The sequence below is a fragment of the Rissa tridactyla genome, unplaced genomic scaffold (genome assembly GCF_028500815.1).
Source record: "Rissa tridactyla isolate bRisTri1 unplaced genomic scaffold, bRisTri1.patW.cur.20221130 scaffold_29, whole genome shotgun sequence".
Classification (NCBI taxonomy): domain Eukaryota; kingdom Metazoa; phylum Chordata; class Aves; order Charadriiformes; family Laridae; genus Rissa; species Rissa tridactyla.
The window spans coordinates 2,308,339-2,333,470 of NW_026529507.1; the positions used below are offsets into that span (position 1 = coordinate 2,308,339).

Genomic DNA, 25,132 nt, shown 5'->3' on the forward strand with positions numbered 1-25,132 from the left:
CAGAGTGTACAAAAAGGACCTGCAAAAGGTCTTCCTGAAAGGCGAGAGCCAGTTTGGTGGGTTTCTAAGACCAATTGAATACTTTAGTTTGAGAGAAATCTTCCCTAACTTCTCACTGCTTTTCTTTCCATTCACAGGTCTCCAAGCCCAGGGGAAGAAAATGTCGAATGGCAGCTCCATCACCCAGTTCCTCCTCCTGGCATTCGCAGACACGCGGGAGCTGCAGCTCTTCCAGTTCTGGACCTTCCTGGGCATCTACCTGGCTGCCCTCCTGGCCAATGGCCTCATCATCACCACCATCGCCTGTGACCACCGCCTCCACACCCCCATGTACTTCTTCCTCCTCAACCTCTCTGTTCTTGACCTGGGCTCCATCTCCACCACTCTTCCCAAATCCATGGCCAATTCCCTCTGGGACACCAGGGACATCTCCTATGCAGGATGTGCTGCTCAGCTCTTCTTTTATATCTTCTTTCTCACAGCAGAGTTCTGTCTTCTCACCATTATGGCCTATGACCGCTACGTTGCCATCTGCAAACCCCTGCACTACGGGACCCTCCTGGGCAGCAGAGCTTGTGTCCACATGGCAGCAGCTGCCTGGGGCAGTGGGTTTCTCAATGCTCTCCTGCACACGGCCAATACATTTTCCCTACCCCTCTGCCAGGGCAATGCCCTGGACCAGTTCTTCTGTGAAATCCCCCAGATCCTCAAGCTCTCCTGCTCACACTCCTACCTCAGGGAAGCTGGGCTTCTTGTGGTCAGTGCCTGTTTAGGCTTCGGGTGCTTTGTGTTCATCGTGCTGTCCTACGTGCAGATCTTCAGGGCCGTGCTGAGGATCCCCTCTGAGCAGGGACGGCACAAAGCCTTTTCCACGTGCCTCCCTCACCTGGCCGTGGTCTCCCTGCTTGTCAGCACTGCCATGTTTGCCTACCTGAAGCCCCCCTCCATCTCCTCCCCAGTTCTCGACCTGGTGGTGGCTGTGCTGTACTCAGTGTTGCCTCCAGCACTGAACCCCCTCATCTACAGCATGAGGAACCAGGAGCTCAAGGAGGCCATTAGGTATCTGATTTCATGGATTTTTTTCAAGAGGGAGAAATGTTCCACCTCTCTCCACAAATGACTCCCGCACTATTTGATTCCATCTGCTTTTTTGTGTGTTTTGTTATTGGCTTTGTGTTTTTAATGATTACATTTCTCATCATTGCTGTTGATATTGTCATTTATGGTTTTTATGCTCCTACACAAAGGTTTCACTTGTGTCACTACACCTGAGACATTTACGTCTTAGTTTCACCTGGTTCCCTTCTAAAAATGTATTTCACAGTGGCTCAGAGCTGGCCTCTTTCACAGAGTCTCTGTTAACAAAGCAAGATCTCCCTGGTGCAGTGCTTTAATGCTGGGGTCTTTCTCCAAACATGCCTGAGGAAATTCACCCCTGAAGTTCTTCTTCCTCCATGTGTCCAGGAATAAAAAGCTGACTGTCCGTTTGTAACATTGTAGAGATATTGGACTGGATTTAGGAGTCACCAGTCGGTGTCTGGTGAGAGGTAAGATCGTGGGTTTAACTGAGGGACGTACCCCAGCCCTTCACACAGATGACATAAAGGCCACCCATCCTGTGGGAGGGGAATCTGGAGCTGTCTGGAGAGGCTGGTGTTTCTCCAGGGACAGCATGTTCCTGGGGTTGTGCTGGGATGGCAGAGGTCAGAAGGATGGGGTCTGGGGCCTCAAGCAGAGGCCATGTGCAGACCTCCTCTGGGCACTCTCCCGTTCCTCCCCACCTGTCTACAGCAGGAATTCCCACAGAGGGACAGACACGTCCAGGTGTGGCCACACCACGGCTCACTGAAAGGGCATGAAAAGTCAAGCTGTCTGGGTAGCCCTCTCCTCCTAATCCATCCCTGTGTGCAGCTGGCCTCGTTCATGGTCAGCATGCGCCACTGGCTCACGTGGTGTCCCTCATAATGCGTGGGCCCTTCTCCTCAAGGTCACTGCTCATCCTGTCACGTCCCACCTGGCACTGTAATACGGTGTTTTTCTTCCCCCTGATGCAGGACTGGCCACTTCTCTTTGTAAAACTTCAGCAGTTTCTTCTGGCTGACTCCCAGAATTTCCCAAGGTCCCCCTGGACTGAAGATCCATTTTGTTCGTTCTTCATGTTTGCGTGCAGGCACCTCACCATGGTTGTGGTGATGCATCAGCACAAGATAACAGCACGAGGAGTTGCAGGGCACTACAGGGAATTAAAGGCATTCCTAATTTTGTACTGTCCAGCAGAGGAATTGTCACAACAGCTATGTTAGAAACATCTTTGTGCCCCGTAGAGAGGGCACAAAGCAAGCAAATGTAGGGCCTGTGGGGAAAGAGAAGCTGGGCTGTTTGTAGAGGAATCTACGACAATGGTTAAAGAAAAGAACTTGGGAAGGGGAAAGAGGAAAAAGGAAAACCGAAAGTTCAACTCCAGCACAGAACCACGGAACCCTGGAGGCTGGAAGGCAGCCAGCTTCCACCTTCTCTGTGCTTCCTCTTCAGGCTTGATGTTACTCAGAGCTCTTTTCTCATGCATGCCAGCCTCCTGCCACCTTGGCATGACTTCCTGCATGTTGGCATGGACCATTCTGGATGACGAAGAGGTGATCCTTGACCACCAAAAAGCTCTCTGCAGGACCCACCTGGCCACAGACATCCTCTGATCCAAGGGTATCAAAATTTACCTCCCTAACTCTTATGCCCATCAGTCTTTATCGTATGAGAATGAATTAACTTTCTTAAGATATATAGCTAGCTAGCTCCCATTGTGTACTGATTTATCATGCTTGGGTAAGTGAGTTAAAGGAGGTCAGCTCATCACAAGGAGCAGAAGAACAGCCCTGCCCTCAAAATAAGGACTTCTCAGAATCATTCAGCTGTCCATGAAGGATAAAAGATACCCCTGGAGAACCGAGATAATGCCAGTATCCTCGTCCCTCTTACACACCTTTGAAACTCTCCCAGTGTCCAGCATCACAGACAAGTAATTAGCAATAGACCAACTCCGGGGACGTCTGGATCAATAGACAAGCCGCGAGAAGGCTGATGGCTGATGGAGCTGCAGAGATATAGCTACTTTGTGCAGTTTTACTGTGATTAGGAATTGGTACTCCGTGTGTGTGTTAGTTAGTCATTAGTCAAATAATAAGGTACCTGAATGCTTGAATGGCATAAGAACCCTGTGTTTAACCGCATTTGAGGTACCCCAATTGAGCTCGGACGCCTCATGCGCATGACTAAATATTTACACGTGCACCTCTGTACTTTGTGTCCTAGCCTCTCTGCTCGGTCAGCACGGGCCACTTGCAAATTTTCATAACACAAGTGACTGATTGCCACTGCAGTGGGACAAGGTCTCTCCCTTCTCCATGCAGTAGATGTGAGGCAGTTTAGAACACAGGACACGTCACACCAGGGTCTCCACTCATGTGTTGCACTCAAGGTGCTGTTTTTTCTCTTGCCCAACATTTACTCGCCCTCTTCATAATACAGTCAAGGAACAGGCAAAAAAATCTCGTGGGGGACCTGTCAGCAGCACCTTGTCATTCATGGAGATCACCTTCACCTTTGTCAAAGGCCCTTGAGGGCTGCAGAGACACCACTGACAAAAACCCTCTTTCTTGCCAGGGCCGCCCTTCCCAGCCCTGTTTCTCTCTGTTCTTGCAGACAGCAGGCTTTGCTCACCATCAACATCCAATTTCAGCTTTAAGCTTCCAGGTGCCGTCCACTTGACCGTGTCTCTGCCGTGAAGCAAAGCCTTTGCACACAGAAGGTCTTCAATGCTTGGTACCAGCTTTCCTTTAAGAGACGTCCGAGCTTGGCCTGGAGCTACACCTGAGGTGCCACAGCCCAGATGTGCACCAAAACTCTCAGCCAGGGGAAGAGACAAGTTGAGAGAGAGCCTGTGCTTTTTGACTTTGACAGAGGAACTGCCAAGGCGTGGTGGGACAAGGCACACAGCTTGGGGTGCTGCAATGGATGGCTACAGGCTTTTCAGGAGAGACAGGCTGGAAGGATCAGGAGTGGGGTTTCCTGAAAGTGAAGCCGTTAACTGGATGTATGGCGCAACTCCTTGGGGCAGGTGAAGAGTTTGGTGAGCCTTTGTGGGGGAGGGTGAGAGGAGAGGCCAGTAGAAGTGTCCTGTCATGGTGGGAGATAAGGAACCCACAGTCAGGATGAGGAAGAGGGTATAGTCTTTCTGAAGGATCCCAGGGAAGCGTCTGGCTGTACGAGCCTGGGTCTCGCTGGGGACTGCCATGATACTGGCAGCTTCTGAAAGAGGAGCACAGCAGCATGTACAGTCCAGGTGGTTTCTGGAGTGTCTTAGGACAACGTCTTAGCACAGCTGCCAGATGGGCCAACAAAAATAATGCCAACCTTGATGTGATACCTGCGATGCAGGAAGAGCTGGTCAGAGACGTGAAGATTGGCTGTCGTGACCCTGAAGTAGTGGGGTCCCAGCACTCCAGGGCAGTGAGGAAGCAGAACAGAAGACTGCAGACGCTGGACCTCAGAGGTCCTTTTGCCTTTGGCCTTGCCAGGGTTCTCACCTGGGAAATAGTGGCGTCTCCCCATGGGGAAGCTCCATAGGAAAAGGAAGCATATGAGAGGGCGATGAAGAATTAAAGGAGGAATTTAGAAATAAGGGAGGTTTTAGAAAAGCCAGAGCTCCCCTGGACTTCAAGGGCACAAGGATGTGGAGTTACAGAACAGTTAATGAAGTTGAGGAACAGTTAAGGAAGTAAATGTAAATTATTGACCACCACAGAAGTGCGTCACCAGTGTTGAGTAGAGAGGAAGGATCGCTTCCCGCGACCTGCTGGCACCGCTCTTCCTAACGCACCCAGGAGGCTGTCGGCCTGCTTTGCTGCAAGGGCACACTGCTGGCTCTCGGTCAGCTGCTTGTCTCTCAGAACACAAAGGTCCTTCTATGCCAAAGTGTTGAGAAGCTCTCAGTCACTCAGCCCCCAGCTTACACTGGTGCAGGGGACTATCTCTCCCTGGGTCCAGGGCTTGCTTTTCCCTTTGCTGAACTTCAGGAGGCTCTTCTCTGTCCAGTTTTGGGCATGCCAATAATTTTCATCATCTGCCTGAATCACAAGATATCAACACCATGGACATTTTCAACTAGTGGAAATGTTGTTTTTTCACGTAAAAAACAGTGCTAGCTTTGGGTGCCATGACCGTGAAATAGTGGGGTCTCACCTCCCAAGGAGAAGGAGAATAGAAGAATGCAGATGACAGACCTCAGAGGAGCAGACTTTGGCCTAGTCTTCTGACTTGTTTGGGGGGAGCCCATGTGAGCAGCACAGAAGGGCAGCAGAGGGTCTGCAGTACAGTGGTCTGCAAGGACAGCGTCTTTCAAGTGCGAGAGTGTGGTCATACCCATAGTCAGGACAACAAGCAGAGCTACCAGAAGAAGAGCTGGGGGAAACAAGACACTCATGGGGAAGCCCCAGAGAAAAAAGGAAGCATGAAGAGGTGGATGCCAGGATGAAAACAAAGGAGGAATTGAGGAATATGGTTGGTTTTAGAAAAGCCAAAGCTCCCATAGACTTGACACTTGCAAGGGATTTGAAGGGCACAACAATGAGCAGTTACTCCTTCAGGAACACCTAAAGAATAAACAAAGATAATGTGTGGTCATGGCTGAATTTGCAGAGAGTAGGTGTAGATAGGTACGAGGTACTCTTGGCCTGCGTCTTCACCAGCAAGGTCTCCCGGTTCCGTGTGCCTAAGAGGCAGAACCCCATGCGAAATCCAGCAGTGGATGCAGATCAAGTCAGGGGCTACATGGGTTAGGTCAACCTTTGGTCGTCCATTGGACCAGACAGGATGAATCCAAGGATGTTGAGAGACCAGGCTGATGTCAGAGCAGGGCTGCTCTGATCCATTTTGGATCACTTTGCGTGGCTGGGCAGCAGCTCTGTGGAAATGGCCCTGGGGCTCCTTGAGTTTTATCAGGCCAAACAAGAGCCAGCAGCAAAGGCCGCCAACAGCATCTGAGGCTGTATGAGCAGGAGCACAGCCAGGAGAAGTGATTGTCCTGCTCTGCTCAGCACCTTTTACACCACACCCTGACCAGTGACAGTGAGACAGGGGCAAACAGGAGCCAGCTCACTGGAGGGCCACTAAGGTGGTAGCCCTTCCATTGTCCTTCAAGTGTTTGTGTGATTTCCCTAACAACAGCAGCATATACCACAACAAAAAAACATTAAAGCAACAACATCATTGATCGGCCTAAATATAAATACCTGCCCTGGAGCAGTCTACATCTGTGGTAGCCCCTCTGGGCAATGACAGTGGAATCAAAGAATCAGCATCGCAGAACAGTAGGGGTTGGAAGGTTTGAAGAGGTAAGGTCTGTTCAGAGGATGTTTAGACTTCTGTGACACTGACTGTGAAAACATTCATGAGAGGCCTTTACCCTATTTACAGCCACTAACCTGAAGCCCAACCACCACCTCTAAGTGAAGGCAGTAGGGTAACAAACACCGAGGGAAATGGGCAAGACAAATTCTAGCCGGGCTGAGTAGAGAGGAAGGATCACCTCCACCGACCTGCTGGCAGTGCTCTTCCTAGTGCAGCCCAGAAAGCCATTGGCCACCTTGCTGCAGAGGTGCAAAGCCTGGAGAAGAGAAGGCTTTGGGGAGACCTAATATCAGCCTTTCCACATCTTCTTGGCTGTCACCATGACAAAGGCTCTTCACTGTTGTGTGTGATGGGAGGATGAGGGCCAATGGCATCAGCTGAAACAAATGAGCAAAACTTTATCCCTGTCAAGACAGGCAAACACTGGAGGAGATTTCCCAGAGAGCTTGTGTCATCTCCATCCTTGGAGCTTTTCAAGCCCAAAATGAAGGAAGCCCTGAGATACCTGGTCTGACCCCATAGCTGACCCTGCTGTGGGCAGGAGGGTGGCCTAGAGATCTCCTCAGCTTCCTTCCAGCATGAACGATTCTGCGTTTCAATCCACCATCTTTCCTTCATGAGGGGAGGGAAATCAGTCAGGTTCCTGGTGACCGTGGAAGTCAACCAGAAAGTGTGGTCAGACGATCAGGGACTTTCTTGTCGCACTCCAGGCATGGTTGCTCAGATGCAGGGCTGCTTGGCAGGTCCCCCCAAACAGCCCTGATCCTTTCCATTGTTTCACCGTTTCTTTTTCCCTCTTTCCCCACTCAAAAGTTTTTCCCCTTGACCATCCCTGTACCCTCCCATGCAAATAGCCCACCTCTGTTTACCCTTTCCTCCATGGTCCTAGTTTGGCTTCCTTTGTACTTTCATTTGGTGTTTCTGAGCTTCTCACCATGGGAATGTGTACCTTGGTGAACAATGGCATTGATCAAGTGCCTCCTTTGATTATCTGTAGTGTCCTGCGATTCCTCATGCTGTTATCTTGTCAGAGGCAGCACATGTCAGGGAGAGCCATCTGCAGGCACACATGAACGACTGGCCCAATGGAGCTTCATTCCTGGGGGACCCTGATAAACTCTGGGATTCAGCAAATGGAAAACTCACACAGTTTTACAAGGAGAAGTGGCCAGGCCTTTCCTGGGGGCAGGATCACCCCAGAGATGAGGGCATGCTGGGACCTGACTGGCCGAGGACTGACCCAGAGGAGAAGGTCCTGGGCATTACGAGGGATGCAACTTTAGCCAGTGGTACATGCGGACCGTGAACTGGACTAGCTGCACACAGGGCTGCATTAGGGGGCACACGGCCACCCAGACAAGGCACTTATCATCCCCCTTGACCCAGCACTGTTGTGGCCACATCTGGTCTAGTGTGTCTGTGTGTGGGGCTCTCTGTTCTGAAGGAAGGAGGAGGAAGTGGAGAAGCTCCAAAGGACATTGGCCAGGATGGCGTTTGAGGCCTTTGTGGAGAAGCTGAGGGAGCTGGGCTTCTGTACCTTTTGAAGTGGAGGCCCAGGGCTCTCTAGGAGTAGCCTGCACCTGCTTGAAGGGTGGCTTCAGAGGCGGTGGAGCTTTTCTTGGTAGTAGGAAGAGAAGGAAACCTCAAGAAACTGCAGCTTGGAAGGTTTGGACTGCATGTGAGGAAAAAGAAATCTCACCCAAAGGGTTGCACTGTGGTGCAAGAGGTCACCCAGAGGGAGTCTTGATCAGCCCATGGCTTTGTGTTTCAAGGAACAGCCGGTGAGAGTGGAGAGACATCAGAAAAGATATGGAAATGCCGGGGCGAGAGCGATGTGGGAAAGCACGATGGGTGCCTGCAGCCTACAAGGAAAGAGGCACAGGCATGGGACAGTGATGGTCACTCTGCAGTAGAGGTGGCCTAGGGCTCTGGCCAGGCTAAAAAGCCCAACAGCACCAAGGTCTTTGTCCCCTTGGCTATGGCAGTTGCCTCTGCCACCAAGGCCCACCAGAAGAAACTTTATTTTGAGGCTCTGGGCTTGGTTTCTGCTTCACGGTTGCATGGGGAAGGAGGGAGGTGTTGCACAGTCTCCCTACCCTTGGCCTTGCTCACCCTCACACCCCACTGCCCCCAGGAAGAGCCCTGAGCCACACCTGAGGGGCAGGATCTGCCTTCCCAGGGCCTGAGGGTCAGGTTTGGCCCTTCTGCTTCATCAAACAAAGCAACAGCTTTACAGCCACCTGCACTGTGCCTTTGCCTTCCTGCAATCACAGCCTCCAGCTATCTCCTCTAACGAGTCCATGGGGAGACTTTGTCAGTAGTGGCCCTCAGTGGGGCCCATTAATGCTTCCAGGTACTTTGAGTTTTGCCTCTGACTTCTTGAGCAGTGTTTTCAATCTTCTCTCAGTATCTGAGGTTCGTGGACTCAGAGCTAAATACACCATGGGGCTCATTGAAGTACAGAAAGCCCTAAAGACCTGTTTCTCTTCCTTCGATTTCCTTCAAGTCTTCAAGACATCTACAGCGAATTGGAGTTCTTTCATAGTGTAGTTAAGAAGGAAGATTTCAATCAGAACCTAATAAATTATTTTTTTTTTAGTTTAAAGGGTTTCTTTTAATTTACTTTTCAGTCTATTGAAAAGGTGATAGAAGTCTTCTGCAACTGATATTGATCCAGAGGGTCTCCTCAGGAGGTCTGGACGGCTAGGAAAAGCAGTCCCTTGAGGTCTGACACTGTATGGACAATGCTACTCCTCACCGCCCTCACCCCAACCCCACCATCTCTGTCATTGCCCAGTTGGGATTTACATCATTTTCCTTCCATCAGACTTCGCCGCCAATCTCTGCAGCTGGATGTTACAGCTCCATTGCACCAGCTCCCTCTGGCTCTCCTTAGAGACCTGGCTGCACCCAGGCACAGAAGGGTTTCTCCTCTTTGCAAGCAAAGAAAAGTAAAGCCTGATCATGTCGGATCGTGTTTGATAAACAATAAAACACCCTCTGCGGCCATATGCTAAGTACATGCTGCCTCTAATGAGGTTGCTTTTCTGCAAGGGGTAATCTTATGAGAAATGCTTTAGATACGTAGGTACAGAAAGGTTGATATAAACATAGTTAAAGAGTTGGCTACAGGAGATAATTAGACTACTGAAAGACGGGGAGACCTTTAACCATGTGAAGCTCAAAGCAGCAGCTGGATGGGTGACAGGAACCTGAATGAAGAAAGAGTAAGGGAAGGAGAAAATGGGAATATAATAGAAAAGGCCCCTGTCTAGACAGTCTGCACCTGGAAAGATGACTTTAGAAATGGTCATTGTATTTGGACAGGTGAAAATGTATGAAAGATATGAGAAATTATGTACGTAGGATTACAGGCAAAATAGTGGTAGTGAAGTTACAGAACAAGATTGACATTTCTTTGGGATATCCCTTTTGAAAAGTCATTGGGTTAGCAGAGGTCTCTTGTGAGAGAGGACAAGCAAGTGTTGCACCCAGCTCTGAACGAGGCCAAAAATGCAATTCAGGGAACAACTCACTGGCTGTACAAGCTCACGTTGGTGAGGAGTGTGCCACCAGTTAGTGTCCTCTTGGGTGACATTTCTTGGCACCAAAAAGAAAAAATTGTCTTCAAATGCAGTCAGCATGGACTTACTGAGGGTACGTACTGGGACATACTGGGGCATTGTGGGGCAGCACAGGGATGCTGGCTCCTGGGCCCTGTTCGGTTTAGCACCTGTGTCCGTGACCCAGAGAAGGCAACTCTCAGCATGTTTAACAAGAACAAATGGTGCATTCTACACCTGGGATGAAATAATGGTGGCCACAAGTATAGGCTGGAAGAGGAGTGGCTGGAAAGCAGCCCTGCAGAAAGGGATCTGGGGGCGCTGGTTGGCAGCTGGGTTAATGTGAGTCAGGAGAGTGCCCTGGCAGCCAAGAGGGCAACCTGCATTCTGGGGTGCATAGAATCATAGCCTTGCCTAAGTTGGAAGAGACCTTTCAGATCATCGAGTCCAACCACCAACCTAACTCTGACAAAAACCATCACTAAAGCATATCTCTAAGCGCTATGTCTACCCGTCTTCTGAATACCTCCAGGGATGGTTGCACTTCCCTGGGCAGCCTCGTCCAATGCTTAATAACCCTTTCAGAGGAAAAATTTTTTCCTAATATCCAGTCTAAACCTCCCCTGGTGCAACTTGAGGCTGTTTCCTCTTTTCCTCTTGCCTCTTACTTGGGAGAAGAGACCCACCCCCACCTCTCTACAGTCTCCTTTCAGGTGGCTGGAGAGAGTGATAAGGTCTCCCCTCAGCCTCCTTTTCTCCAGACTAAACAATCCCAGTTCCCTCCGCCGCTCCTCATAAGACTTGTTTGTCACTGAGTTTCCTCTGCCCTCTCTGGCATCCCTGCCCACTACCAATCACTGCCTCACCACTAACTGAAACGTTAAGAAGCTCTCAGGGGATGACCATGTTTCTCCATTTACCACTCATGTGTCCTAAAGACACCAGTTGAGGAAGCATATCTTGGGAAGAGGAGGACCTCCTAGAGGCACCTCTCTGCTCTTTGAGGTCTAAGTGCTTGTCAAAGGCCCCAGGAGGAGTTCATCTGGTGCCCACATTTATATTGCAGATGGTTGGTCTGCAATGGACAGGGAATGAGACAGAGATGCGACCAGGAATGATATGGAAGGGGAGATTCAGTGCACTGGGTGTGGCTGGGGTGGAGATAATCCCCATGGATAAAGCCTTGAGCAATGCGCATGGCTGAGCAGAGACCTGCTGGTCAAACTAAAGGGCAAGAAGGAAATGCACAGGCAGTGGAAGCAGGGACAGGTATCCTGGGAAGAGCGTAGGGATGGGGTCAGGAAGGCCAAGGCGCAGCTGGAGATGAACTTGGCAAGGGAGGCAAGGAATAATAAGAAGGGCTTCTATAGATATGTCAGCCAGAAAAGGAAGGTCAAAGGAAGCGTACCCCTCCTGATGAGCAAGACTGGCAAACTGGTAACAATGGTCGAGGAGAAGGCCGAGGTACTCAACAACAGTTTTGCCTCAGCCTTCCCTGGCAACCTCTCTTCCCACACCTCTCGAGTGGATGGACCTCAAGGTAGGGACTTGAGGGGCCAAGTCCCCCCCACTGTGGCAAAGGATCAGGTTTGTGACCACCTGAGGAACCTGAGCATGCAGGAGTCTATGGGGGCTGACAAGATGCATCCCAGAGTCCTGAGGGAACTGGCTGATGGAGTTGCCAAGCCACTCTCCATGATATCTGAAAAGCCATGGCAGTCAGGTGAAGTCCCCAGGGACTGGAAAAAGGCAAACATTGCACCCATTTTTAAAAAGGGTAGGAAGGAGGACCTGTACTTGGGGAGCTGTGATGTTTGCAATCACAGCAATGGAGCTGTGATGCTTGCACAAGAGACTGCAACTCCTACAGCGTTACAACGGGAAACCAGTAGGTCTGTGAGGAACCTGAAAAAGTGCCTTTACCCATTCCTTTCTCTACAGAAAGCATCATCATTTCTGTGATCTCGGCATCTATCTCACCTGCTTCTTAGGACTTCCTGACACAGAGATGCTCCTGGGCAGTGCCCTGCTGCCAGGAGGTGTCTGCAGGGCAGAGCTGAGCACCCAGCGGGTGGGATGGGCTCTGTGAACACGGACAGGGAGGAAACGGGCACAGAGCAGCAGCTCCAGGCAGCAGAGACGTGACCGGGGCATGAGAGGAAAGTGCTGGCAGCGAAGGCTGGGAGGGGAATTTGGGCACCTCCCTGTCAGCCCTTCACTGAAGGTGCTTTTCTCCTCTCCCACCCAGAAGAGCCTCTGCCCTCAAGGCCACAGGGTGCAGGGCAGGAGCTGCCTGCCCTGCAGGCAGAGCTCCAGCACAGGACACTCTTCTGGTGACCTGTCCCTCCCTCCCTGGCCTTGCCCCCCATGGCAGAAACATTGGGCTGTTTCTCCTTGTTTCTCCACCCATCCCTGCTGCTGCTGTTCTTGTTTTCAGGCTCTCTGGGGGTGGGGTTTTCAGGTGCAGCTCAGCAACTGGCCCTGAAGTCCGCAGGAGCACAGGACCCTGTGGGTCTCTGGGTGATACAGCCCATAGGGTGAGGATAAAGCTGACGCTTTTTGCCGGACGCCCCCTCTTCAGGGCATACAGAAGTGCACAGCTGGTCCAAGGGAGGGGAGTTTAGAGATCTGCACTTTGAAAGTGGATTCCTCTGCTCCCAGCAGTACCCAGTTTCCTTTCAGAAGAACAGCTGAGTGTGATCATCCTGCAGCTGTGAGAGACCAGGGCACCTGGGAGCAAGGCTGATGGGCAGACCAGCTGTCCTCACTCAGCACTAATGGTCTGTCCCTTTGCATCCCAGGACTCTCAGGATAGAAATGTCAAGGATGTCTTCCTTCAGAAAACACTCCTCAGAGGTGAGGGGGACAACAGGAGTAAAATAAACAACAGAAGATCAGGCCAGCTCTGCTCTGCAGTAGGGTGAATTTGGAGAGTCAATGCCAAAATCTCTTTGATCGCAGGAGCAGATATAAGCAGAGATCGATCCTGGTTCCCATTTTCCTGTTGGTGCACAGCGAGACTGACTCCTCCGGAGCAGACAGACAAGTCTCCTGATGCCCGTTGCACGCTCAGCCTGTACAATGCAGAGCTCAAGCTGAGGAGCAGAACCAAGTACTTCCTGGCAGGATGAAGGCCACGCCGGGGGTTCTGTGAAAAATGGCATAGGATTTACTCAGAGGCATCAGTCTTCACTTCTCACTACCTTTTCCTTAAAAATCAGGCCCCCATAGCCAGAGGGAGAAAATGTCCAACAGCAGCTCCATCACCCAGTTCCTCCTCCTGGCATTCGCAGACACACGGGAGCTGCAGCTCTTGCACTTCGGGCTCTTCCTGGGCATCTACCTGGCTGCCCTCCTGGCCAACGGCCTCATCATCACCGCCATCGCCTGTGACAGCCGCCTCCACACCCCCATGTACTTCTTCCTCCTCAACCTCTCCCTCCTCGACCTGGGCTGCATCTCCACCACTGTCCCCAAATCTATGGCCAATTCCCTGTGGGGCACCAGGGACATCTCCTACACAGGATGTGTGGCTCTGGACCAGTTCTTCTGTGAAATCCCCCAGATCCTCAAGCTCTCCTGCTCACACTCAGACTCCCTCAGGGAAGTTGTGGTCCTTGTGGTTAGTGTCTCTTTAGTATTTGTTTGCTTTGTGTTCATCGTGCTGTCCTATGTGCAGATCTTCAGGGCCGTGCTAAGGATCCCCTCTGAGCAGGGACGGCACAAAGCCTTTTCCACGTGCCTCCCTCACCTGGCCGTGGTCTCCCTGCTTGTCAGCGCTGGAATATTTGCCTACCTGAAGCCCCCCCCCATCTCTTCCCCAGTTCTCGACCTGGTGGTGGCTGTGCTGTACTCCGTGGTGCCTCCAGCACTGAACCCCCTCATCTACAGCATGAGGAACCAGGAGCTCAAGGATGCCCTGTGGAAACTGATTCTACCAGTGTGCTTCAGCAGCATTGAGTCTCCCCTCTCTGTTTACAAGTGACCTCATATTTATCTTGTGCTTATTGTATCAGTCATACAGCTGTCTCAACACAAATATTTGCTTTCTCCCACTTCTTCAGAGGGTGAAGCCAGTCTGTCTCACCCAGAGACCTTCTGTCAATTAGTCTGTCACCACGGTAATGCTGGCCTGCCTTTTGGTATCTCTGTAATAAAAGGGAGTTTCCTGATTGCCATGGGTGAAAATAGGCCTTTTCTTCCCAAACTGGAGTGCAGAACACACTCGGGGAACTGAAGGCTGAAAGGCCTTGATGATGTGCTTGGGTGCTGAATGGACGTGGGGGATGGATGGGGGCACCCCTCACGTCTCATCATGATGAGAAGTCATGACATGAGATGTCAAAACTGGCTCATAAGTCATGACTGACTCACCCCAGAATTCCCTCTCGATTGCCGGTACATCACCATTCAGGGACGGAGCACCAGCCACGTCCCTTGCCTTTGGGGATTCACAAAGTCCAAGCCTGATGGTGAAGTCGTCACTCACAGGAGTGATGGGTGGCCCCATTGAGGCCATCGCTGCCATTCAGGAACAGCAGGGAAAGCTCTGGATGACGAAGGATGCCAGGACATGCTCCAGAAAGAGAAGATCAGTGCTAATCCTGACACCTGAGTGCAAAGAAATAGTTGCACCTCAACAAAATAAATTACAAAAAATCCCAAACTAAACCCAGAGAACAGCATCCGCCACCAGCACCGTTTCAGTGGTAGTTCCAACCGCTGCAGAGCTGCAGCTGACGGCCCTGCTGTCCCTGTCGCAGGACTCCAACTGACAGCAGTTACCAAGGCCCTTTGGGAAGACTGCACTGGGTGTCACCTTCTCTGAAGAGGACCTGCTGCTTCCCTCTGGCTGCCATTAGCAGCAGAGCCCTCTGGTTCTCCACCCCACACTTTGTCCCCTTGGACACAGGAGGGACTGGCTTTCAGCCGCTGCCTTAACAGCTGCCTTCGCTGTGCTCCTTTTCTGTCTCTCTTCCTACCGCATCCGTCAGGATGGGCTTCTTCTCATTCCAGACGGAGCCCAAAGCCTCAGAGTACACTGCCACCCCTACTTACCCACCCTAGGATGTGTTGAAGAAATAACAATTAGCAAATAGGAACTCTACCCACAGTGCGTATCTGGCCAGCCTATAAAGCTGTAACAGCTCATCCTAAAGCTCCGAAGGCATAGACCAGATGATACTTTGATCCCATATTTACCTCCTGTATGATCTGTCCTGAAGGTCAAATCATCATTACCTTCAGAAGAGGATGGAAGGTGAGGAGAAGAGGGCAGTAAACGATGAATGGTTGGGAAAAAGCAGCCAAGCAAGTGGCAAAGGAAGGAGCCGAGTTGTCCCAAGGCCAGCTCAGCCCAAGGAGCTTTGACTGACGCGCTCTTGAGGATGCCAAGCCCTGGCCAGGTGAGCTCACAAGCAGTGGGTGGGTGCCGCATCACTGCCCCTTTGTGACAGGGGCCACCCCCAGACGCACGGGGACACACTGTGGCCCCTCAGCCACCACAGCTGGGGCACCTCCTGCAGCCACCAGCCGGCAGCTGTTGGGCTGCCCCAGGCACTGCTGGCCAAGGGCTGTTCATCTGCCCACAGAGCTCCCGCCTCTGCCTGGAGCCGCACCAGCCCCAGGCATAAAAACCTGCCCAGGGCTGTCAGCGAGCCCCTTCACAGCTTTGGCTGGCACAGTCGGGGGGCTGAGGACTTCTTTTCCACTCTTCCCAGGTACAGCACTGCGTCTGTGAGACTCCTGCAGCAAAGCACTTGGTGTCTTATAAGTTCGTTTCCAATGAATTTTATTTACCCCCCAAGATACAGCCACAGAATGACTTCGAACTAGTGCTACCAAAGAACCCCCTTGAGCAACTGCGCTGGGTGGACCTCGGGTGGCTGCCAGGCCCCCACCCAGCTGCTGTCCCACCCTGCTGCTCCAATAGCCATTTGTGGGTGGCTTTTTAGCATCTCATTTTACCCCACGACCTGCCTGGAGAGCAGTGAGTGTTGCCTCTGCCCCAACGAGGCAGCTGGTTGCTATTCCTGCCCACCTTGAGCTCGCCAGTTGGGCCCCTGCACCGCCTGCGTCCTCTAGTTTTCCCCACTCTTGCTCAGGGCACTGAGTTCCTCCTGCTCAGCTCAGGACAGGGAGTTTGCCTCCTGCCCCACTTGGGGCATTCCGTTTTGTCCCTGTCCTGCTCAGGGCATCTCGTTGTGCCCCAGCCCAGGCCCCCACCCCACTCGGAGGGGCCATTATTGTCCTGGCCACAGTGAGACCACCGTGGCTCCAGCACCATTTCCCTGGGATCAGCCGTTGGCCAAGTGCTGCCCTGAATTGTCACATCACAACCACGCTTTTGCTTCCCAGCCTCCTCTAGCACCGCTCCTCCAGCTGGCATCTGACATTGAAAAAAGAGCCTGAGCCCTGTGATCCCTCAGCTTTTATACTGAGCAAGATGCAGGTGGGATGGAGTACTCTGTTAGTCAGCTTTGGGTCACCTCTCCTGTGCACTCATTCCCAAAGGTGCCATCCCTCTACGCTTCTCCCTTCCGACCCTCCGTGCCCTGCCATGTTTAACCCACCACAGTCATCCTTCCCAACTCTCCTGCCACCAACAGTGCTAACAGGGTGGGATTCCTCAAGGGCTCCCCCAGCTTGGCATCATCTACAAAGGAGGTGAAAGTGCATTGTCTGCCATCATACGGAGAGATAATAATGTTCCACAGTAGTTGTCAAGGGCTGGTCTTTGATGGATGCCACTAGTAAGTGGGTTCCAGAAGGACTTTGTACCACAGATGATGTCCCTCTGTCATTATTCAGACAGCTTTCCACCAACCACATCGTCCACTTCTTCAGCCCGGCTGTCAACAACCTGGCTATAAGGAGACTACAGAAGACCATGTCAAAGGCCTTGCTAAAGTCCAGGTACACAACATCCCCTTCTTTTCCCTCCCACATGTCTTCTGCCATCCCTTTCTTGTCCTTCAAATGCCTGCAGATGGCGGCAGGAGGACTTGTCATATCCCCTTCCCTGGTGAGGCTGGCCAGTCTGTCATTGTCCCAATCCTCCTTCCTGCTTTTTTGAAAACTGGTTTCATGTCTGCTTTTTCCAAGGCTCTCAGATGGCTCTGGCCTTTCCAAGGTGTTGGAGAGAGGTCTCACAATGGCACTGGCCAGCCTTCTCCATCTCCATGACACCAAAAGCCTTCTCACTATGACACGCTGCCAGAGGAGTGCCCAGGACACAATACTCGCTGTCCAGATCCTTGGGGGCCGCTTCAGAAGAAAACCAGAAGTGATTTCTTCCTACAAGCCCACGACTCCAACGGGATCTCTCGGCAGCCGACAGCTTTCCTAAGCTGTTTCTGTCGGTTCCTCCCAACCCCCATCCTTCCTTCTCCTCAGGCTGTAGATGAGAGGATCGAGCAGGGGTGAGGTGCGTGTTGAAACAGGGCTTTGTTAAACTCTCTCAGGAGGGCTGTTCTGGGCATCCCACTGACAGTGGTGGGGGTGCCGCAGAAAGGAGTGGCTCCAGGGAGGGCAGAGGAGCCGGTGGAGAAGGCCTTCTGCCTGCCCATGCTGGGCAGGAGAGCTGCCCCCAAGTGCAGCTCTGCTGCACACACAGGATTCCAGCATGAACAGGAAGGGGAAGATTGGGTCTAGAAAGAGGTTATGAAAACAAAGTCCATGATGAATGTAATGGTTTCACATCAGGAGAGTTTCAGCATTGGTGCAAACAGCCCAGCCCACCTATTTCTGAAGACATTTGCTTCTCTGTCAGGTGCTTAAAAATATCGTGAAGGACGTTCAGAGAGGTGAAACATGGAGGGTGTGCGCCTCTCACTGCATTCCTACTCCCTAGACGTGCTCTGTGCTCTGTGAGAGGTGAGAAATGCCATCTTCTAGAGGGCAATGCCGCTCACGCCTGCAGAACCCTTTCGGACTGCACAGGGGAGATGCTCCACAGAGGTGCTTCTGTCACACCGTGTAATCAAAGGGACAGGCCATGAAGAGAGGGGAGGGTGAGGTAGCACACAGGTGTTCCTGGAGACACACACGGCACTGTCAGGGCTCTGGCAGGGCTGCTCAGAGACACGAGTCCTTCCCTGGCACGGGCAGAGGCCCTGCAGCAGACTCCATGGCCTCCTGTTGCCACTCCCAGAGGCCGGCAGCACCTCAGCCCCGCGCTGTGTCTCCCTGCTCGGCACCTCTCTGAGATGCCCCACGGCGTGAGGAATGGACACAGGGACCTGGGGTCAAGGAAGCCCATCCCAGTGCTGCATTCAGGGGGTTTCCCAGGGGACGTTACTCTCCAATGAAGGGACACGGCCTGTCCCACAGCACTTTCGGGCATTTCTAAGAACAGCTGCTGGTGTTTGTGCTCTCTCGGGTTCATGTCCCCACATGCACACGGTGTGCATGCCGAAATCTCCTCTGAACCATGCAAACAGGGACTTCTGACCTCGTTATTCGGTGTCTCTCCACAGGCAGACAAACATCCTCTCTGGGTTTGCGTAGGCGTCCAGTTCTGCAAATGGTGGTTTCAGGTGTCTGTTCTGTGACGATTGCCCTGGGACAGCTTCCCCGGGGTGTCCAGCAAACAAAGGCACAGACCAGACCCCGCTCTGCTGGTCCTTCAGTCCTGTCCCTGGAGGTGTGGCTGTGCAAGGACACTGTTGTGTGTGCCCTCACCCTGCACACGCACACTCTTTACCTCTTTACTGGGCATCCCTCACCAGGGCACGTTTGAAGGAACGCTCTTGACAGCAACTGTGGAAGAAGACCTAATCCTTCCTGCACTGCCCTGAGCAGATCCCCTTTCATGGTGGAAACTCTGTTATGCAGACGAGCTTTTTCTCAGAGGTGCCCATTGCTTCTCCGTGCCTGTGATCACAGAGCTGCTACACAGCAGCACCATGACCAAGCTGCCAGAGCACTCAGGCCTTAGATCAACACAGGGGCTCAGAAGGCGAGTGTGGAAGTGAAAATAGAGCAGCCCCGGAAAGAACAAGTGCTGGTGCTCTGCAAGTACTGGGATTCTTTCCCCTCCGCCTCGGCGCTCAGGCTCTACCCCTGCAGCTCTACCCGTGCAGAAAAGGCCTGAGAAGAAGGATTTTGGGCATGAGTCTGTGAGTCTCAGAAATTTGGATAGATAGGTAGTAAAAAAAAAATCTCAAATAATGACATTTATTTGAGGACAAAAGTATATAATTTAAAAAAAAAAAAAGTAAGAAAAAGCCAAAACCCTCAACCAAACCTAACACACAGTTACCTAACCCCTAACCAAACCTATAGAAGACGGGCTAGGCGTATAATGAATTACATTATGAGTGATTTGCAGGAGACAGTTTATTGCTGCAGAAAATAACCTGGTCATTAATTTCCAGAGGGCATCCTTGAGCTCCTGGTTCCTCATGCTGTAGATGAGGGGGTTCACGGCTGGAGGCACCACGGAGTACAGCACAGCCACCACCACATCCAGGGATGGGGAGGAGATGGAGGGGGGCTTCAGGTGGGCAAACACGGCAGTGCTGACAAACAGGGAGACCACGGCCAGGTGAGGGAGGCACGTGGAAAAGGCTTTGTGCCGTCCCTGCTCAGAGGGGATCCTCAGCACGGCCCTGAAGATCTGCACGTAGGACAGCACGATGAACACAAAGAGACACTAACCACAAGAAGCCCAACTTCCCTGAGGGAGTCTGAGTGTGAGCAGGAGAGCTTGAGGATCTGGAGGATTTCACAGAAGAACTGGTCCAGGGCATTGCCCTGGCAGAGGGGTAGGGAAAATGTATTGGCCGTGTGCAGGAGAGCATGGAGAAACCCACTGCCCCAGGCAGCTGCTGCCATGTGGACACAAGCTCTGCTGCCCAGGAGGGTCCCGTAGTGCAGGGGTTTGCAGATGGCCACGTAGCGGTCATAGGACATGACAGTGAGAAGATAAAACTCTGCTACAGTACAGAAAAAGAAAAAAAAGACCTGTGTAACACATCCTTTGTAGGAAATGGCCCTGGTACCCAAGAGGGAATTGGCCATGGATTTGGGAAGAGTAGCAGAGATGGAGCCCAGGTCGAGAACAGAGAGGTTGAGGAGGAAGAAGTACATGGGGGTGTGGAGGCGGTGGTCACAGGCGATGGCGGTGATGATGAGGCCGTTGGCCAGGAGGGCAGCCAGGTAGATGCCCAGGAAGAGCCCGAAGTGCAAGAGCTGCAGCTCCCGTGTGTCTGCGAATGCCAGGAGGAGGAACTGGGTGATGGAGCTGCTGTTGGACATTTGGTGCCTTTTGGTGTGGAGCACTGAACAAGGAGGAAAGCACAGTGACAAGTTAGGGGAGACTTTTCTGAGAAATATCAACACCAGTTCTCATACCTCACGCTCTGCTCTGCTTTTCCATTTCTGTCAGATCTTCATTCAGCTCTGTGGCTGGAGCTCTGGTTGGTTCTGTCCAGGTGTGCCAGGAGGAGCGGGACCTCTGCCCGCTGGATGCCCAGGAGTCAGCCCTGCTCTGCAGCAGCAGATTCGTGGGAATGGGGTGGGCAGTCCTGGTGTCCCAATTTCTCAGATAAACCTCTCCTCGTGAAAAAAGGGCTTGTCAGTCTCTGCACTCCCATTGCCATGAAACCACAGTTGCAAGAGTGTTGGAGAGAGGTTCTTATACAGCTCTCTCCCGTCTCAGCAGGAGATTCTCTTGGATTTCAGAAACCCTCACCATTTCTGCTGCGTTCAGGGACAGCAAAGGGAGTCCTGCCAGGCCAGGGGATTGTCTGAGGGTTAGTGCAGAGCGAGGGGAGCTGGCCTGTCCCTCTGTCTTGTTCCCAGCTGCCCTCTGCTTGTGCCTTTCTGAGACAGAGGGGAATCACACTCACATGTAGACCTGAAAAGACACCAGGCGCTGCTGAGAGCAGAGAAACCCACTGCCGAGAGCTCAGCGTCTCACCTTTTCTCAAGGTCTCAGCACCCCACTTCTCGCCAAGGACACACATGGCTCGTTTCACAAACCCAGCAGCCTTTCCTTGGTCGTAGCGTCTCTGCGCTTCTCCACTAGGCATTCAGGTAACACCAGGATGCTCCAGGACAGACTGGCATCCTGGAGGGCAGCGCAGTGCTTGGAAGGACACCCCAAGGAGACACCCAAGTGTCCTAGTGATGGTATCTCAGAAGGGGAGAGTCAGCTCATTCCCCAGCCACATAGACTACTTTGCCCACAGCCCCACGGGTTAGAGGAGAGCTTGGACACTTCATTCCCATGGAGACACTTGCTCAGGGGAAGGGGTCTGCATTGGAGGGGATCATACAGAGTTTTCTGAATCCTTCCTCCCACAGCATTTCTGGTTTCTCTTTCCTCTCATTCCCTGATCATAGCTCTGCTGCCGGGAGATTTTCCTCCTGGGAGGTGTTTCCCTGTCCCATGTCTTTTCCCTGTCAGCTCTCACAGACCCCATCCCAACCCCTGTGCGCTCCCCTTGGCCCCACAGAAACCTGCCTGTTTGCCGGGCACTGGCCGGGTTCACGTTCCTGTTTGCAGGTGGAAAAGGGCAGGTCAGAACAACCCCGATGGGTCCAGCAGAGCTGATGCTGGTGCTGCCCATGGGCAGAGGAGTGGCTGAAGGCACTCCAGGAGGTTCCTGGCAGACCTACTGATCACTCAAAGCTACAGCTCAGGAGTCTCACTGACTTCTTCCCACTTGAGAGCTCCCTATACATGTATCCCTTGTTCTACCTCCCCACCCTCTCACTAGGAAAATAAAAACACAAACGCAGGAAAGCTCCTTATCTGTAACGTAATTCCTGCCTTGAGCTTTCCCTCAAACAATCCCCTGGGAAATGTCCTGGGGGTGAACTGCAGCTGAGAGCAGCCCTGCCCCACGCAGCACCCCCTTGACAGCAGGACACTCTCCTGCCAGGAGTTGCCTCTTCCCCCCACAGCTTCTCCCCACACTGCTGTTGGGAGCTCCTCAGGTAAACGGAGAGCTGATCCTGACAGGAGATAAGTCCCTGCCACGGCACAAAGCACCCTTGGGTGAAGGGACCCTGCTCTGAAGGACAGCCCTGGGCACCCCTGGCTGCACACCCACCTTCACACTGCAGCCATCCCCGGGTGAAGGCAGCTGATGTGCCCTGTCCCATTGACAGAGCCACAGGGAAGCCCTGCTCCAAAGCAAGTCCTTTTCCTCTACGCTGGAGAAACTGTGAGAGACCTCCTGATAGATCCCAGAGGCTGTGGGATGTGCCAGCTTTGGGAGATCATTCCAGGAACCGCAGCTGCATTGCCCTGCAGCCAGAGACTTACCCTGTTCAGGGCTGTGAAGATCTTTCTCCAAGCGAGCTCTCCTCTCTCCTCCCACCCCAGACTGCCTTTACACTCTCTGCCTCCCTCCTCTGCCCTCGCTGCCTGCAGGCAGTGCCCTCAGCCCTGCTGCGCTTGGCAGAGGAGCTGCTCCTGGGCAGAGCTGTCTCTCTGCAGCGCTGCCCGCTTGCCATCAGCTCCCTCCATGCCAGGAGCCCAGCCCAGCTCAGCAGCAGAGGACCAGCCCAAGGCAGCCCTTTCTCTGCCCCCTCGGGGCTCCCTCCAGGTGTCCCTGGGGCTCCAGGGGAACCTGCTGGGAAACAGGATGAAGTCACCACTGATGTTCCCTCCCTCAGCTGGGCAGAGACACTTCTTTCCAGAACTTTTAATTCTCCTCTCAAAGTTACATCGAAATATCACCTTTTTTGCTCTTATTATTAGATAACCGCAAGCTCTGCTGGAGCCGTTCATAGAGACAGGGCATCGTCTCAGGGATCCTGAATGAGCCTGGTGGGAAAGCCCTTTGGCCAAGTGAAATGGCAGCATCCTCCAGATCCAGCAGTGGTGCATATCAAAACTCAACTGAAACTCAAATAGGAATTCCAGGGCACCGAGATGAGCTTTAGGTAATTCAGGAACAGTTAAACGAAGAAAAGGGAATAATGTAGGAGCACTGTCGAATTCAGTAGGAGTAGGACTAGACCTGAGATATTCAATGTCCTCTTTGCCTCAGTTACCAGCAGCGAGGTCTCCCAGGCCTTGGTGCTTTGAGGCAGGACTCTGGAGGAGAACAACCAGCAGTGGGTGGGGATCAAGTCAAGGGTTACTGGAGCAAACTACACCCTTACCAGTCCGTGGGTCCAGAGGTTTGCATCCAGGGGTGCTGAGAGAGTGATTTTTCACTAGGAAGTGTTGGTCTGTTATGATCCCAGTAAGAAAGGCACTCCGACTTCATAATGTATGTTTTGAAACGCTGTTCATGTGGTCTAGCACTGTACGGAGAGTATCCCAGGGGCAATCCTATGTCTTTTTAGATGGTGGGAACTCCAGGATGTGTGCATTAAATGGGCCTTTGAACTAAGACCCCACACAGGTCACGTGCACGAGGTCCCGAACCCCACCTTGGCAGACCTCCACTCAGCACTCTCTAGTTCATCACTACTTCTCAGAAATGGGGAGCGACACACTGGGACACAGCCACATGTGTGGGGCCACACCGGTGCTGAGTTGAGGGGGATGAGAACTCAGGTTCTCTGGGTGGCCCACGCTCCTCCTAATGCAGCCCCATATGCAGCTGGCCTTGTTCATAGTGTCCCTACTCTACGGGCTCGTAGGGCATCCCTCGTAGTGCCCAGGCCCTTCTCCTCAGAGTCTCTGCTCAGCCCGTCAGGTCCCAGCCTGTGCTGATGTATGGGCTTATTCTCCCCCTTCCCCCCCAGCACCCACCAAGGCAGGACTGACCACTTCTCCCTGTAAAACTTCAAGTGACTTCCACTGTCCGAATCCCAGAGTTTCTCAAGGTCCCGGTGGACTGAAGCACCATTTACTCAGCTTTTAATGTTTGCACGCAGCTGGCTCATCTTGACTGGGGTGTCTCTCACAAGAGAACAGCATGAGGAGTTGCAGGGCACTACAAATACTCCTTCCTAGAGAAACTCTGGGTCTGGTACTGGTCAAGCCATAGGTCTGGACCCAGAGGGGAAGTTGCCCTTTCTGGGAGAGAGCAGCAGGAACACGTGGGGCTCTGCCTGGGGGGAGGTGATGAGTCAACTGAGAGCTGAAGGGCCAGCACGAGAGGGCAGGATATGGGCACCGCTGTGGTGGGTGGATGTCTGCTATGGATCCCCTGACCAGGAAGAGGAAGCAGATGAGGCCTTCTTCAGACACCTGGAAGAAACCTCATGTTTGCAGGCCCTGGTCCTCATGGCCGACCTAAACTATCCCAGCATTTGCTGAAGGGGCAAGAGAGTGAGGTGCAAACCACCCAGGAGGGGTTTGGAGCTCATTGGGGATGTCTTCCTTACAAGGGTGACTGTGATGCCATGAGGTGAAGTGCCCTGTGGGACTTCCTCCTTACAAACAGGGAAGAGCTGGTCAGGGCTGTAACAGTCAGGGACGGGAAGGTAAAGGTGAGGCTCCTGAAAGAAGCAAGCCCATAGCTTTTCCCTTTTGGTCCTTCCCCTCTTTTGTGTTGCTTTTAAAATCTTCTTTTGTTTTTCCCCCTCACAGCCAGAATGATTTACCAAAACTGGGTTTCAGCGAGAAAGTGGTCAGTGACTGAGGACCTTTCCCTCCTCCCTGTCTTGCTTACCTTTACTTCCCACGTCTCCTCATTTGTCACTCTCTCCATGCCACTTTCTCCACTTTCTGAGGTGTTTTCTCTTCCAATAGAATTCCTTTTAGCGTATCCTAAATGATGTATTTAAATAAGACTAGAGGAAGAACTAGAGGAAAAAGACTAGATTGAGAAACACCAATTGGTGTTTCCATTTACTGTAAAGAGACTCTTGGGTAAAGAGTGCATGTGCAATAACTTACCTACTGTTTCTAGTGAAGTCCTACTCTAACTCCCTTAATAACTTTGTTCTTTGTACATCAAAGGATGTCTTCTTGCTTTCAGATGATTCTCCTCTCCATTCTGTTTTCCTTCCAGCCTGTGCCCGAATGTCCCCATGAACCTCTTTTCTCGTCCTTCTACACTCTTTCACTCTGTCTCATCTTCTTTTAACCTCCTGAAGCATTGTTTCCTCCACTGACCATCTGCCCTTGAACACTGCAGCTTGGATGCAAACTATTGAACCATACCAGTGTCACGGAGTTCCTTCTTTTGGGCTTCCCCTCCCTCCACCATCAGGAGGTGCCTAATGGCAATAACTCTCTGGGCTTCGGACCT

General features: G+C 52.3%; 2 protein-coding genes across 2 annotated transcripts in view; one reads left to right on the plus strand and one right to left on the minus strand.

The window, feature by feature from the left end:
- Positions 1-361: 361 nt before the first annotated feature.
- Positions 362-6,480, plus strand: LOC128903263 (olfactory receptor 14J1-like; the record flags this gene model as incomplete). The annotated part of the gene is made up of 2 exons (XM_054187277.1): positions 362-1,003; positions 6,469-6,480. Coding segments are annotated over 2 exons (654 nt in total), but the record flags the coding sequence as incomplete, so codon positions are not given.
- Positions 6,481-10,819: 4,339 nt separating this feature from the next.
- The window catches only part of LOC128903264 (olfactory receptor 14J1-like), a gene marked incomplete at its 5' end in the record, with an annotated part of 47,063 nt that continues 32,750 nt past the window's right edge, over positions 10,820-25,132 (minus strand). Inside the window, one exon of the mRNA XM_054187278.1 lies at positions 10,820-10,837. Coding sequence (XP_054043253.1) covers positions 10,820-10,837 — 18 coding nt within the window. The remainder of the gene's footprint in view (positions 10,838-25,132) is intronic.